The sequence below is a fragment of the Salvelinus namaycush genome, chromosome 35 (genome assembly GCF_016432855.1).
Source record: "Salvelinus namaycush isolate Seneca chromosome 35, SaNama_1.0, whole genome shotgun sequence".
NCBI lineage: Eukaryota > Metazoa > Chordata > Actinopteri > Salmoniformes > Salmonidae > Salvelinus > Salvelinus namaycush.
Genome location: NC_052341.1, coordinates 31,910,830 through 31,928,308, shown reverse-complemented (window position 1 = coordinate 31,928,308; position 17,479 = coordinate 31,910,830). Strand labels below are relative to the sequence as shown.

General features: G+C 42.7%; 1 protein-coding gene across 1 annotated transcript in view; it reads right to left on the bottom strand.

Moving 5' to 3' along the window:
* The window catches only part of LOC120029692 (SRC kinase signaling inhibitor 1-like), a 35,814-nt gene extending 18,714 nt beyond the window's left edge, over positions 1-17,100 (bottom strand). Inside the window, exons 1-2 of the mRNA XM_038974961.1 lie at positions 17,049-17,100; positions 16,374-16,687 (exon numbers count right to left, since the gene is read on the bottom strand). Coding sequence (XP_038830889.1) covers positions 16,374-16,687; positions 17,049-17,100 — 366 coding nt within the window. The remainder of the gene's footprint in view (positions 1-16,373; positions 16,688-17,048) is intronic.
* Between the last annotated feature and the right edge of the window lie 379 nt (positions 17,101-17,479).

Here is a 17,479-nt window from a genome sequence, read left to right as displayed (position 1 = left end):
GCACACACACACACACACAAATACATGCACATACAGAAACACACACAGTAGGTGAAGATGGACACACGCACGCTTGCACACACAAACACACACTTCTGTCATGAATTGAGTAGGATGACAGGTTGCAAGTGGTGCCCCTCATTTGTGTTGAGATGTATGGCATGTGTGTGAGCCAGAAGCGGTACACCTTCTGCTTCTAACATCCCACAAGCATCAAGCTGTTGAGCAAAGAAGTTGGTGGCAAGAGGGAATTACAAAGTGTGTGGTTAGTCAGCTGTAGAGAGGAAGTAGGGAGCAGGGGAGAAAGTGAGAGAGAGAGAGAGAGCGTGAGAGAGTGAGAGAGAGAGAGTGAGAGTGAGAGAGAGAGCGAGAGAGAGAGAGAGAGAGAGAGAGAGAGAGAGAGAGAGAGAGAGAGAGAGAGAGAGAGAGAGAGAGAGAGAGAGAAGGGCAGAGGGAGGAAGCCTGAGACTGGAAACATACAGCAAGGGAGAAGTGTGAGGAGGGAAGGCGAGAGACAGAGAGAGCGTTTGTGTGTGTAGCAAATAAGCATGTGCAAGTATTTATGCAGGTGTTTGCTTGCGAGCCCGTAAGAGCGCAATCGCCACTTGATGTTGAGCCCAAGTGAGGGAGACAAACAAAAAACGCGAGGAAAAGGCGTAAAGTGCAATATGGTGGTTGACTTCCGCTCCGCTCTTTCCTAATTAGTTCTCATTTCAGTGTGAAAGCAGCAGCTGTGGAGAGGCTCAGAGGGCAGGCCTTCTCTCCAGGTGTTCCTGGGAACCAGAGGACAAGCTCGGCTGCACTCTGTTTGCCCACGTTTTAGTCCCGCTGCGTCTGTCTACATTACGAGCTGACATTTTCACTGGGATAACGGCCAATAAACCTCTACACAACCATCCACTTCAACAACACAATCCGAGGGAGGAGAGGGGAGGAATCGGGGAGGAACACCTGGGAATGTGGTTTTAAAAGTGAAAATCTCAGGGGAAATACAAAAATGTTTTGGGGGGGGATGCCTGGAGATTTCACAGTAGTGAATTCCTCGAGAGATTTTTTCCCCCAATTCCACCCTTGCCCTCGACAATCATAAACAAGATTCTACCTATGCAATCAAACGTTGATAGATACTGTAATAAAGGTCTCCTCCAATGAATAAATAACATCTGAGCCGGTCAGACCGTTATAAGTCGGTTTGGTTGTCGGAAACTATTATGATCTGTTGTGACAGTGTTACGTCATTATGTCAACAGCCTTACGAAGCCATTATGACTGCTGGAGAAGAACTAGTGTGTCCTGTTACCCCATGACCTCATCCATGTCTTATAAGGCCATTCTGTCTAATGGATTTGCCCTTGGTTTATGACAGTGCTTCTCTCTCCTGACTCCTGCTAAGGCTCTGTAATCTTTACTGGAGATCTCATGGGCTTTTATAAAGCCATTTATTTTATTACGGAAAATACAAAGACTTTATTGCATCAAATATCAGTCATGGTGCGGTCAGTGTTAGCTGTGTCAATAAGAAGAACTATGCAGATGGATAACTCTTCCATTATGAGGAGAAAATACCAAAACAATACAATTTATGACACTGGACAACCATGTAAGCAATATAACTGGAAATCAATCATTTGTCAAGTAACAGGCAACACGTTTACTGATAAGTTTAGTAGCAGCGAGAAAGTGTCACTCATTTGCACAATCATTTCTTACCTCTATGTTCAGCATCTTGGTCCCTTATTGTGGGTCTCTGTATGACTATACTGTATGTCTCAAACTGTCAACTGTCTAAAACATTTTCTTCACAATCCTAAGTCTTTAGCATTCACTTTACTGCATCTCTACTGCCTCACGTCTCTACCAGAATGTCATCACGTTGGTACTATCTGTGCTTAGTCATCTCTGTACCCATCTCTCTCTCTCTCTCTCTCTCTCTCTCTCTCTCTCTCTCTCTCTCTCTCTCTCTCTCTCTCTCTCTCTCTCTCTCTCTCTCTCTCTCTCTCTCTCTCTCTCTCTCTCTCTCTCTCTCTCTCTCTCTCTCTCTCTCTCTCTCTCTCTCTCTCTCTCTCTCTCTCTCTCTCTCTCTCTCTCTCTCTCTCTCTCTCTCTCTCTCTCTCTCTCTCTCTCTCTCATATATATATATTGCCCTTGGTCTGTTTGACCATCCTTAAACTCACTATATTACTGGTCCTGTCTGTCCAAATGCCACTACCTCGTCACAGATTTCTCACCACCGATTGGCTGGCTTAAGTGGATTTTCTCAGATCAATAAGCAATGCATGTGATGATTGACAAGGCAGCTGTGCACAGCTGTGCCACCCACGCCCCCTGAACCCCTTCCCCACCCCTGTCTCCGCCCCCCTGTGGAACTCGGGCAACCCCCTCCTATTTGATGAACATTAGCACCATGCAGTCCTAGCATACCGTTCCAGTGAGCTCTGTAATTGGGGGATGAGTCCCATCTATACAACTCCCTAAAAACGAATACCAAGGAGTCACTCAATGGACATCCTGATGCGGCAAATCCTAATGACAACTGAAGTCACATTTTCACTTAGCCATGCATTGATGTCAGTGGGAGACTATTTTAAAATTTGCCTGAGGTGGGGATTCACCCCTAAGTTGCTTAACTGAACTGAATACAAAGCCTTGAAGAAGATGTTAATTGAAAAGCCATAGTAATAGTGTTGTAATGGACAATAAAGCAAAGTAGTGTTGGCTTTGGAGTTAGGCTAGTCTTTGACCTCAGTGTCTTTGGGCTATGTGTATGAGCACAGGTTTGCACAATCGAATCATATGATGTACAATGCAGTGGTGTAAAGTACTTAAGTACAAATACGTTAAAGTACTACTGATGTTGTTTCGTTCATTATTATACTATTTAGATTTTTGACAACTTTTACTTAACTACATTCTTAATGAAAATATTGTACTTTTACTCCATACATTTTCCCTGACAACCACTCCTTGTGCAAAAATTGTATACATAAAGCCCATCTTGCCTCAGATAACATTTATCTAAGTACAGTTACATAACAAAGCAGTGGGAGAACTTTTCTGAGGATTTATATTTTGCATCTCCAGTGTAAAATAAGTCCTTAATAAGTTCTCATTAAATTATTAATTTAAGCACCAAACATTGTCTTTGTCTTGACGGATCATCGTCAAGCACTTTGATAAGTAATTCTGACCACGTGCCACAGCATAAGGCAGTCGCTAGGGGAAACATGGCAGCCGCTGGCATCCTAAGCCTTTTAGGGCTGTAAAAAACACCATTCAGGCCACTCTCTAAGATATCAGGGAATAGTAATGTTCCACCCAATGTCATATCAACACACAAACAGCCAAAGACAACAATAGCAGCTGTCCAAATGGTTTAGCTACTGAGCTAGCCATAGGACCCCGAGTGTCATGGATGGTCCAGGGATTTCGTCTACGTGAAACAGCTTTTTTGTTGTTGCTACTGCTGTTGGGGGTGTTGTGTGTGCGTGTGTGTGTGTGTGTGTGTGAGAGAGTGTGTGTGTGTGAGTGTGTGTATGTGTGTGTGTTCAACTGTGCTGCTTTGCTAACCCAGCTATTACATAACGTCCTGAGAACGTTTCTTAGTGCTTGGTGAGAGCACGGTTGTCCTATGGTTATTTTGCATACAACCTCTCACAACTTTCTGTGAGTAGTGCAGGATAGTTGTTTGGCATTGGAACATTCACAGCACATTTACGGAACTTGTCAAAAAATCTTAAACGTTTTGGTATGTCTTTACTTTAACAGAACATGTCCTAAAAGTTCAAACATGGTTACATTTAATTTAAATGTTGGTAATGTTCTAGCAACCTTCTCCAACTGTTTTGACATTTGGAATGTTCTCATATTGTTCCAAGAACGTTAAAGAACAATGTTCTTCTGTGGGAATTTCAGTACTTCGGTATGTTTCCTACAGGTTCCCTCGTGGTTTTATTTAAAGTCATGTTCTCAAAATGTTCCAAAAATGTTAAGAAACAACGTTCTTCTGTGGGAATTTCAGTACTTCAGCAAAACGTTACCTACAGGTTTCCTCATGGTTCTATTAAAAGTCATGTTCTCAAATTGTTCTGAAAACGTTACGAAAACGTTCCATAAAAACCTCAAGAGAACTTTAGTAACGTTCAGAGAATGTTATAAGAATGTTCTTTAAAAACATAAATTCTGTTCTCAGCATCAACAAAACTCTCTCTATCCTTTATCTTGTTAAGTGTGTTCAGGTGTTTTGGCCCACTATTTGGCCACACCTGATCTTAATGAGTGCTTGTTTCCTTTGAAATGGAGTCTGTTAGACTAAAATGAACAGCTTTGTATGCGTAAAAAAAACATGGAAAGCTGGCTCCATCCTGGTGGCGCAGTGGACGAATTTCATGGAAAGAGAACAGAAGATTATAGGTTTGAATCTAACTGATGCCGTTTCACAATAAAAAAATGAATGCCTAAGGAAATTCCTTTTCATGTATCCTATTTGTGCTTGGAGTTTAAAAAAAAATGTGTCCAGAATAAGCTAGCAATGTTATTAACAGTCCAGTCTTAATGAAATGTGGAGTGAAAGTTTAAGGAAGTTATTAAAAAACCTCCAAATAACCTATAATTTCCATTCTCAGAGCGTTAATAAAAACCTCCCAAGAAGAGACCAGAGGAAAACGTTCTCAGAACCCCCCTGCAACCTAAAAATACACTTTTCCAGAACAGGCAACACTTTCATGTGTTCTCAGAACATTTAGAAATGTTCCGTTTTACCGGTCAGGGAATGTATAACTTTGTTCCCACAACCAATGTGAAACCAAAAACATATGTTCCCACAACATCCAAGGAACCAAATGTGCTAGCTTGGAAGCCACTTACAGAATACCTAACAATAGCTCCTGCATTGAATCTATTTTCTTTGGTGAACAGCTCTGGATGAAAAGAGTCGAGCTTAAGGAATCCATGTACTTTAGGACACATGATTACTTCCCCTGGATCTGATGAATGACTCATTGTACATGTGAATACAGATAGTGTCACTGAATAGGAGCCTTTATGTGGTTCTAAGCTTGTGTTATTCCCTTTGTAGTGCACTACTTTTGACCAGGGCCCATAGGACTCCGGTCAAAAGGAATGCACTACGTAGGGAATAGGGTGCCATTTGGAATGCACCTTAACTATAGTATATAGACTTCCAAGCCTGATTCAGCAGTAAGGTTGGGGAGAGGAGACAATGGACTTGGATTATTTCCCCGCTCCAGACAGACAGAGGCCTATGAGGTGCAGACGACGGTACTGACGTTTCTATTAGTGGGGCTTAGACTTGCAAAGAGGGAGGGAATTATACAGTCCTCCGTTCCTCTGTTGCTGCCTTGTAGTCTTCGCAGTCAAGAGGTGGAGAGAGGGCACTGCAAGCATATGAATGCGCGACAGGGCCTTCCCTATGGAGAGTAGTTTAAACAGACGGACAGACAATCCCACCGTCTTGTTGGAGCATGTGAGAGAATTTGAGAAGAAGGGGAGTCTTGGAACATTATTATTCTATTTTTTCCCCAGGTGTTGATGTGTGTGTGTGTGTGTGTGTGTGTGTGTGTGTGTGTGTGTGTGTGTGTGTGTGTGTGTGTGTGTGTGTGTGTGTGTGTGTGTGTGTGTGTGTATTTACAGTATGGGTCCATCCACGCCCTTCCATGTGAATGTAGGCATGTTTGTATGATAATCCACAGGGTGTGTGTGTTTGCGTGTGTACATGCTCATGTGGAGTGTAAGCAAGCCAATGAAACACCAAAAGAGACCAGCATGGGAATGTTACAAACACACACATCGAGACACAAACACACGCACACACAGAGACACACACAGCGAGTGAAGAGCACCGCTGCAGAATAGCGAGAGCAGAGCAGCAGACTACCCGACTCCCTGAGAGGAAGGGAAGACGGGTGATAACCAATCCCGTTAGAGCTGGGAGCCCACAGCAAACATGGGATTCAATAAAGCTAGTGTGTGTGACATTGAACGAGATAAGAGGGAAATGGACTGCTGGCATATGAGGAAACCACCAGTTATGTAATTGTGAGGGATGTATTGTATGACATGTAAGTCGATAAAACAGAGATAGTAAATCCAAATAGGAAATGCGCATTTGGGACTAAATGATGAAATATTCTATACATTTACAAATGGAAATACAGTGGAGAGACTGTTACGCTAATGGAACACCTCTGTGTGTAGAAGGCTTCTGTGTAGATGCTACACAGATACCTGAGAAGTACCATCCTGCACTGTAAACTTTTGTCGGTCATCCGTTCATTCTGAAAGCATCAACTCTGCCCTTCATGCAAATGTAGAAATTTGTAGTAGGAAAAACATGGGCTTCAAATATCCTGCCATTCCTTGTTCTTTCCTCTCTTCTCCTCTCCTGCTTTGTTCTTTTGTCAGCAACACACAGCAGTCAGATCTCTGTCATAGGGAATTATTCATATGTGACCTGTTTCAAGAAGCTAGGCATATGTCACACGTCACTACTTCACAGGATAGGCATTTGAACGTATTGTGTTTTCATTTTTTTTTTTTTATCAAAATGCGTTTTTTGGGCAGAAATGCATTCTGGAACATGTGAACTTTCATGTGCCTTAATAACACATCTGAAAATACTAATAAAATTGTTAAATTCCAAGCCTAGTTGGTTTAGCCACACAAAAAGGCAGGAACCGTCTAGCTAGCCATGATTGGCTGAGATAATGGGTGGGCTGGACATGCCGATTTCGGACTGGTCTGCCATGTAGCACACTTCTGTCTATAACATGAGCTGCTCAGTATGGGTAGGTAATCCTTCCTACCGCTAGCACTCTTGTTCGGTTCGGTTCGGTTCGGCTAGCCGAGTTCAGCTAGGTGCCAGCCAAACTGAAGCATGCTGACGCCTTAAGAGTCCAGCTATATTTTCAGATATTATACATTTCTAATTTTGAAAGTTGTTTTCAATTGCAAGTTAAAGCGTACTGTTAGCCATCTAGCGAACGTTAAGTTGCTGGCTCGCTAGCTAATGTTACATGTATGATCTGTGTAGTAATATTATTTGTATCTCAGAAAGCCATTTGCACTGCTAGTTATAGCTTAATGTTAGCTAGATAGCTAACATTGAACCTAGTTGGTTAGCTTTAGCTACATGCAGATTCATACTACAGCATTTCATGCATGGTGGCTATCTATGACAATCTGTTTGTACTGTAGCTATGGGTTGGAATTATAGTTCATTGTTTAGCTAGCTAGCTAGTTACATTTCTAAACAAAAGACTCCACTTCGCCAGATGATTACATGACCCATCAAGTTAGCCAGGTGTGTCTGGGGGTGATTACGGCCATCTGTTGTATTTCAATAGCGACCCATCTGTAGCATTTCCTTCACATGACCCATCAATTGAGACAAGTGTGTCTGGGTAAGCATCTAATAACTATATATAAAATATTATATCTGAACACTTGCTATTTTTGATATTGCTACTATGCAACTTTGCAAGTAACTATTTCACGGTACAGTTTACACCTTCTGTATCTTGTGCCACTTAGATTTCCTTTAAAATAGTGTGTGTTTACCAGAGATGGTAATGTGAAGAACAACATGACCTGCACCAAAGTTTGATGAGGATACAGGCCATGAACCAGATAAAGTGTATTTTTACCTGGATGTTTTCCTTATTGTAGGCTACTACTTCCACCACTTTTAGTCTTGACATTTTTGGTTGTTTACTACACTACTTTACTCACTCTGTTTAGCACATGGCCTCACGTGTGAATCCTTAAAGAGATGGGTGCGGCTAAAGCTTAAGAGGGTGTGAACAATGCTGAATAGGTGTAGACAAAGAATAGTTACCCAGTAGGTGTACCAAAACATTCAAGGGCCATTTTCTCAAAAGTGGGGCTGCAAGTTTATCAGCTTTCAAAGCAGAATTACTTTCCCATTGTTCATCAACTGCAGTGTATGATATACAATTTTGTAGCTCTTAGTCTATACTTTTATCCCCCAAAATTTTTTAAACACACAATTTCAAATTTTGCTACATAAGACCGAATTGAGGCGGTTGGTCACATATGTACTGTAGCGTCACTTGCCCCCTCCATATGATAGGGCCTTATCTGATGAGGCAACAGAATCAGTAGCCCTTCCATTTCACATGATCTGTATCAGCTTTACATAGTGACATTCCAGAAAATGGGGGAAGCAATATAAAGCGCCCACCTGGGTGATGCACGGCAGCCATATTGGGCCAGAATGCAATTTGTATCCACTAAGAGTACCTAAACCTTGTAGACAGAACTGTTCTACAGCCATGGTGATTTATAAGCAATGGAATGTAACCCCAAACCTTTGCAAATCAGGCAAATTATTTACATATTACATATATTTTTTTATAAAATACGACATATTCATTAGGGTTATTCAAGGATGACTGCTTTTGTAATTCTCTTTGGCCCAAATCCTAACTTGAGTTCCAGGCACAAGTGACTTTTCGCACAAATCTCCCATTGACATCAATGCATGATTTTCACGTGATGAGCAATTTCAGCACATGAATATCAAGTTAGCGTTTGTCCCTTTTACGAGGGACTCAAAACATAGCAGCAGATGTACTCCAACACCAGTGATACGTCTCAGTAGTGTGTGCCAACACTACAACACTCACACTGAGGTAAGAGAAGCACAGAGATGCACACACAGATTATCCCATTCTAGACCAATACACAGAGACAGAGATTCACACTAAAACACAAACTGACCTTGAAGCTCCAGTAGTTTGGCTGTTGCTAGGGAGAGAGAGAGAGAGAGAGAGAGAGAGAGAGTTAGATATGTTTCCATCCATTAAGCAGGACAACAGTTTGTCAGAGAGAGAGAAGGATGGGGACAAATGTGTGAGAGGGAGAAAAGAGGGGAGTGAGTGAGAAAGATCCATCTATCCGCTGCCAGTCAGACGTTTCAGAGATAACGCAGCTGTGACAAATAAAGTTGGGAAGGTTTGAAAGTATACTTTATCGGTGTAGAGAGAGGGAGAAGTTGAAGTCTTTCTGAAGACTAAAAAAGGAGAGGTTTAAAATATCATCACATTTCTCTCTCCATCAGATCCAGTCCAAAAGTGAGAGGCTAATTATTGTGATGATAGCTCAGATTAATTTCCAATGTCCTTCAGTGTCATCATAATAGCCTTTTAATTGCTTGTAATTGCTTCCGAACAATTAATCAAATGTTTACCAGACACTACACCCATACCAATAATACACCCACACTAGCTAGCTAGCAATTCAACTGAATGCCTACCATTCACACAATTAGCTGGCTCAAATTCAGGAGCGGATTAAAGTAATACACAGACACTGGATTTAAGCTTGGCTTTTTAAGGGAATTTGGGCAGCCTCCAACACAGAGGGCAAAGTTCATTGAATCTATTAGGATGTATTTGGCTATTGTAACTGTGTGTAGAATCCTTGAGTCACAATGTCAATGGTAGGCTATAACCATGACACTGTCACAACATTATGTAGGCGTCAAGTACACTATACTTTTTTGGTTCGTCTAAATTGGGGATGATAGCTGACTAGTTTATCACTAATTTAAACAACTGGGTCGTTCTTGAATTGCAGTGGCATTTGGGCATGGCATTTTAGGAAAAAGTTAACTTTTTGGGTGGGGGTATGTCTTTTCATCAACTAATATGGCAGCTTAATGACTTTAAATCATTTTTACCATTATGATAACACTGTACCACCAGTAGGATTAGTAACACCAATTACGCTAACACCAATGACAAATTTTACGTAATTTAGGATTTTCGAAAGTGGCAATCATGGCCAAATACCAACCGAATCTCGCTTAGGGCCCCCGAAAGGCTAGAGCCGGCCCTGAATTAGCTAATACTTTTCTTAGTCAGGGTCTGAGTTTAAGTGAGGTCTGAAGGGAAGTCTTAAGAAAGTTGAAGCTCATTTACTGCATTTCTATACAGTGTTAAAACACTAGAATGCAATTTGGAGAACAGCAAAAACGAGCAAAAATGATCCCAGCCATTATCACATTGGTTGCTGTGGCTTCATTCACCTCAGTCAACCTACAAACACATAGCCTATTAGCTATACAATTAGCCACTACACATTAACTCACATTAACGCAGCGGTGGGATTAAAAAGTATTTTATTAACAAAAAAGAAACAAATAAGTTTGCGTTACATTAAACATATTTTTGTGCAGTTTTACAGCAAATTTTCTGCAATTCTACACATTTTGCCATGGGGTGGCGATACATTTTTGCCGTTTTAAAAGCTAATTTCTTGCAATTCTACACATGACTTATGCCGTGTTGATATGATATCTGAGTGAGAGTGACTAACAAAATCAATGGGGGCCCCCTAGAAGTCAGGGCCCCTGGGCACGTTCCCTGCGTTACTACATTTAGATACTGTAGCTGGCGAGACTAACTACACTCATTTACCAAGTGACATACAGTATCATAACAGGAAAACTGCTGATGTAAAACCACGTTTCAAAAATAGCATCTTGTGTATTCAACAGTAAGTTGAGACCCCTCCCCCGATAACGGTTTGCCACTGGAAGGAATGGTCCAAGTCCTTCCATATCTTTGTAATAAGTGATTTTCAAGGTAATAGCACAAATTACATAAAACATAAGGACAAATAGTACATTTTTTTCAAATAGAAATGTATTTTAATAGCCTTTTTTGTTTTCATTGATCTATACAATATACAGTATGAAATACTATGTTTTCTTTCTAAATAATAGATAAGTATCCCTAAATGCCAAAAACATGTCACGACAACTGTACTCATCACTACTCGGTTAAGCCAATATGCCAATATGCCCTAAACAATGCATATACTTAAAGTTTTGCAGTATAAAGGACTTGCATTATGATTTGTGATTAATAAACAGTTCAATATGAAAGGGATCAAGTTAAAAACTGGGTGGTTCGAGCCCTGAATGCTGGTTGGCTGACAGCCGTGGTATATCAGACCGTATACCACGGTTATGACAGAACATTTATTTTTACTGCTCTAATTACGTTGGTAACCAGTTTATAATAGCAATAAGGCACCTCGATGCTTTGTGCCTAAGAAGAACCCTTAGCCATAGTATATTGGCCATATATCACCCCCCCCCCCCCTGCCATATTGCTTAAATATACCACGGCTTTCAGCCAATCAGCATTGAGGGCTCGAACCACCCAATTTATAAAGGGAAATAATGCATGCTCTAGAATGCTGTTCAACCCAATCAGAAACGAGTATTCAACAATGCCATGTATATGTAACTATTTGTCAAGTGTTTTTCATGCTGAGGGATGCAAACACCACCGCAATTCAAGAATGACCCTGCTACATTCACATTTATCATACTCAGGGTTGGGGAGTAACGGATTACATGTAGACCGTTATATGTAATGGATAACAAAAAAAACTGTAACTGTAATCCGTTACGTTACCAGCTAAAATATTGTAATCGGTTTAAAGATACATTTAAAAAACTAGATGATTACTTGTAGGATTACTTTTAAATTCAGAAAATTGGACACCTTTCTGTTTTCTCAACGACATTGAAATCATCATTGCAAGTTTAAGTTTGCCACAGCTGAGCGAGTCTGACCGAGTCAGAGACCACTATGACACCAAATGTGTTTGATAGATTGCGGGAAAAGGGCAGGAATAGGCTTTTGTACGCTACATTCCAAGCTACACTGAGTGTACAAAACATGTTTCCATGACATAGACTGACCAGGTGAATCCATGTGAAAGCTATGGTCCCTTATTGATTTTACTTGTTAAATCCATTTCAATCAGTATAGATTTAGGAGGAAACAGGTTAAAGAAGCCTTGGGAAAATTGAGACATGGATTGTGTATGTGCCATTCAGAGGGTGAGTGGGCCAGACAAAATATTTAAGTGCCTTTAAACGGGGTATGGTAGTAGGTGCCACGCGCACCAGTTTGTGTCTTTCTTCATAATGCATTTGTGTACATTACACAAACTACAATTTGTTGGGGCTAATATTAGCTAGGCTAGTTAGGTGTCTAACGTTAGCTAAGCTAGGGGTTAACATTAGGGTTAGGGGTTAAGGTTAGGGTATGGCTTAGGGGTTAAGGTTAGGGCTAGTTTACATGCTAGCTGTACTTAAAAGGTTAGGTTTAGGAGTTAGGTTAAAGGGTTAAGGTTAGGGTTAGCTAACATGCTAAGTAGTTGCAAAGTAACTAATCAGCGAAAATGCTAAAGTTATCCATGATGAGATTCAAACACACAACCTTTGGGTTGATAGACGTTCCCGTTATACGCCCACCCATCCTCCCCGGCCAACCTCCATTCTAAACTATTTTTTACATTATGGACCACAACACCACAGGGGAGTTTCGACAGGAGGAACTCCCTTAAACATTTATTCCAAAGCCGGGGATCCTCACTGCAGCTTGTTGCAAGAGCACATTTTTCACTAGCTAGCTGTCCTCTAGTCGCAAAAACAATGATTGATAGGCAGCTTAAACTTCTTCAATTCAACTTAAGTAACGTACTGTCTTTATCTGGGATTCAAATGCACTGTATACAAAATCGTGTACAGCACACACAAAAAAAAAAGTTTTTTCGTGTGCCTGTCACAAATTTCCAATAAGCAATTCGTGTCTATTTCACAATAATCTGTGATACTGGGTTGGATATACATAGCGAATTGAGGTGAATCACACTGCTGCTCTGTCATTTAGCTTTCTGCACCATTCCGATTGTGGTTGTTGTGGATGGCTGTTCCCAAATGTACGTCCATATTTTAACCCAATAATGGTTGAACTGAAGACGCTTAAGCTGCCTATCAATCATGATATTTGCGACTAGAGGACACCTAGCTAGTGAGAAATGTGCTCTTGCAACAGCTGCAGTGAGGATCCCAGCCTACGGAATAAAATGTTTAAGGGAGTTCCTCCTGTCTAAACCCCATGTGGTGTTGTGCTCCATACTGTCAAAAGTAGTTTCTTTTAAGAAGACCACAAGTAGAGCTTTTATTTCTCAAACTTATTTGTGCCGATTCCCTCCAAAAAAATGCCCTTATGCTTAACGGACACATGCTCAAACTTGTGTACTATTGATAGACTTAAACAGCTTCAAATGATCAAGATATCAAAGTGTCACCAACAAAAACGTAAACAATAGGCCTACAGTATAGCAAATGCAGCATACGGCGCTCAGTTTTTGCATGCAAACAGCACTTTCCCCAAAAGCAGCATTTATTTTTCAACTCGAAGGAATGAGCCCAATCAGTCCTCCATGACAACAAAATCATAAACAACAGAGTAGGGCTGGCTAATAAGTCCTTCGTCTTTGGCTTACGCTCAGGTAAAACAATTTGGCTAATCTATGTTTCCATATTTCCAAGTCCTATTCCTGAAGATCAAGGGGTATAACATTAATTGGAATGACTGGAAATCTGACAAACTCAGTTTTTTGTTTTATATGAAGGTATGGTCTAATCATATTACTATCTGTAGTAGAAGCCTACAGAAGCAACCCATAAAGTGAATTGTGACATCAATTTATGGCCAGCTACGTAAAATCTAACATTGATTTGAGCAGGTTGACTTTTATTGGGATGAGTCATGTCCTTGAGGCAGAACTGACTCCGCTAGATAGGCAAGCTGCAAAGTCAAAATTGTCCTACACTGGTTTGAGAGGAAATATTCAATGAGTTCCTACCCTCTGTTGAGAGAGGATGTGGAGGAGAAAAGCTGGATGAGGATAGACAGAGCAGAACATAGGCAGGAGGGGAGGAAGATACGCATTGGGGATAAAAACAAACAGAACAGAGGCCTGCGGGCTCCTGTGACCCAGATACATAGAGCATTGTGTGTCCTGCAGGCTTCTGTCCGAGTCAGAGCTAGCGATCATGTGTCTACCTGAACATTTGTCAGCCTGCACCGCCATACAACCACCAATCAGACCCCATTCTATTGGCCATGCCTCGACCCACAGTCACAAGGCTCTCATTGACAAATGTCACTAGGACCCCTATTTTAGGATTCTATTTCCTCATCGTTCTTGTGTTTTTCTGTTTAAATGGTGTTTTATTGATTTGTATTACCCTATACCTATACTGTATATCAGTGTCTACTTTGTACATGTTTCACTTAAACTTGAAATTGAAGTATGATGTTGAGAATAGTTGCTCACATTGTTTGTTTTGGATGTCATGTATGTGTCCTGGGAACCTGCTAGCATCTTGAAGCAGATCTGTCTTGAACACTCTACCCCGAACCATATGCTGCATTCCAAATCAATCCCTACGCCCTAGGGAACAGGTGCTACGGTCAGATGTGGAACTCAGCACACACGTCCACCTGAACTCAACACATACTCACTACCACCTACCGCTAGACGTACCTACTGTACTCAACTCCACCCGCCGACAGACCAGTAGACTTATGCATATGCATCCTCTTGAAAACAGTCTCCCACATCCCACTCTTTTTCTGTGCATGCCTTCATCCACCTTTCTGTCTTCACTCCTCTTACCTCAGCCTCAGCCAATGCCCACCTCTCCTCCAATATGCACTAACAAGAGGGCGTTTCAGAACATTAAATCTGCCCCACACACAATAAACCCAAGCCCCTATGCACCGTGACACAATGCCCATATGAGCTGCCATATTTCTCAATCACACAAGCTGAATCCCACGATGGACATGTATGTACTGAGAGAGAGAGAGACGCATGCCTGACCTGCATGCCAAGCAGCTAATTTCTCTCTCTCTCACACACACACACACACACACACACACACACACACACACACACACACACACACACACACACACACACACACACACACACACACACACACACACACACACACACACACACACACGCAAACACACACACACGCAAGCCCCCTCCTAGTCTTTCAGACACTGCGGCACCACATCCACACCTGGCCAACACCTGCATGCCAGTACCACCCCGGAATGAGCCCGCCAAAACACACCACCCACATATCATACACACACTCACACACCCGTCCTCTGATCCCTGCAGAAAGCAGGGAGCAGAGGAGAGGCATACCCATTACATCATGTCTTACCTGCACTGGTCTCCCCTACACACTCACAGACTCACACAGACACTTGCTGATCATGGTCACATGCACACACGCACGCAGTCAGGTACAGATACAGCTCTCTTGCACACGCGCTCTTTCTCCCTCACCCCTTTCTGTCTATCCTTTTCTCCCTCTCTCTGCATCACATGAGGCAGCAGAAAGTCATCTATCCCACAGTAACACCAGAACATACAGGATCCTGCACGTCTCCATTAAATAATGAAAGGGAGAACTGGTACCGTTGTCGCTACTTATCGAGCCTGCTGCTGCTGGCGACTGGTGGTGGTTCGTCGGTTCGCATGCTGCTCCACATGCCTCCCTCTCCTTCCTCCTCCCCCCTCTCCATTTTCTGACGGCATTCGCTCTGTTCTCCCACGAGCCCCCGAGGAATCAGTAAATCCCAGGCAGTGTTGGTCTGGTTATATACAAAGTAGAGCCAAGCAGAGTAGAGTGTCCTCTCTCTCTGTCTCTATACCACTACAGCCCAATCCCAGTTTCAGTCTTTCTCTCACAACTCATCCCTCTCTGTTTCTCTCTCTCTCTCTCTGCTGCTGCCATCCGTACTCTCTTCCACTCTCTCTTCTTGCCTAGGCATTGCCAGCCATATGATATCATTGACTTCCTTATATGGGAATTGGGGGGGGGGGGGGGGGGGTTGCCATGGAAACCACAGACTCCACCTGTTTCTCCCTGTATTTGTCCTTCCATCTCTCCCTCTTTTTCTCCCTCTTTTTCTCTCTCTCGCTCGCTTGTGTGCAGAGATAAATGGCTGCGCCAGGGTAAATACACAGAGCAAATGAAAAGCAGGGGAGGAAAGAGAGAAGTGGATGGAGGGATACTTGGCCGATGGAGGAGAGAGTGTGGAGAGACGGCAGAATTCTCAGGGAGGTGATTGAGGTAGAGGGATGGAGGGATCAGGATAGAGGGATGGCGAGGGATAGGGGTATATACAGTATCTCTATTTGTCCTTCCTATCTCAAATCTCTGTTTCCATCTCCCTCTCCCTCTGACACCTTCTGATAACTCTACTAGCCAACGATGTCATGATGAACTGATGAATTGACACCTGGATACTCCTGTGGTTCTCAACTGTTACCTGGGATGGGCAACGGCTATGGCCAAGGTAGATCTTAAAGAAATTGATAAGTAATATAGTTTGTCACCATATCCTTTAAACCAATTCTTTCACCAAGTGAATAGAGATCAGGGTAGATGCTGGGGGTTGATTCTGACCATGGTGTTGAGAGTATTGAGATGTTACCTGCTGTTGGCGGCCACAGTTAGGTGAGCCCTGGTCCTGAGACATACAGGGGCTGGCCGGGTACTTCTGATTCTTCTGGAGGTCCATGAAGGCTTCGCGCTGGCGCTCTATGTCAGCCTTGTGAAGGTTCGTAAGGGCCTCCAGGCTCTTGGCAGCGATGTCGTTGTGGCGTTGGCGCTCCCCCGAGGTGGGCGCCTGCCCCCCGTTGTTGTTGTCAGGGAAACGACGCGTGCCACCGTGGCCCAGGGTGTGGTACTCCGGCGGGAACTCGGCATCCCCAGCGGAGATCTTGTGACCCTTTCTTCTATCCCGGCCTGAAGGGATCACAAGTGAGGAAACATGGGCCAGGGGTTGGATTGGAGAGAGGAAGTGAAAGGTGAGAAAATGTGCTGTGGTTATACATAGATTTAAGAACAAATGCAAAATATTTGATATCATCATTAGTTTTCCATAAAGTTAAATACAGGATAGATAATGCTGGCGTATGTTGGGTGTTACAGGAGGAGATCAGTGGAAGCTGCTGAGGGGAGAATGGCTCATTACAATGGCTGGAACGAAGCAAATGGAATGGCATCGAACACCTGGAAACCGTGTTTAATGTATTGGATCCCCTTCCACTGATTCCGCTCCAGTCATTACCACGAGCGCGTCCTCCCCAATTAAGGTGCCACCAACCTCCTGTAATGGAGCTGTATGGAGAGATAGGACTCTCTGAGCCATCTGACATGTACGTATGATCCAGTCATTGGCTACCGATAATCCCCGAGCCAAAGGGAATCTCATTCAGCTAAACACATACACACATACACACACAAACTATGTATATCTATAGCCCCAACAGCTGTAGCATCTGCCAAAGCCCACAACAGTCAAGCCTATCTTGTTGGGGCCTCAAGGGGACACTACTGTCACAGGGTGAGGTCACAAATCTTGGCGATGACAGCAAGTTTGTCACCCATGCGTGTCAGGACCATTCTGTGTTAGAAGCCGTGATTGGTTGTGAGCTGTTCCTTCAGAGTGCCACCTTGTGGCCATGGAGAAATATAGCTTGAATTGACCAAGGACGGTCACTAAAGGAGCTAAATGAGCTGCCTAGGGAAACCCAG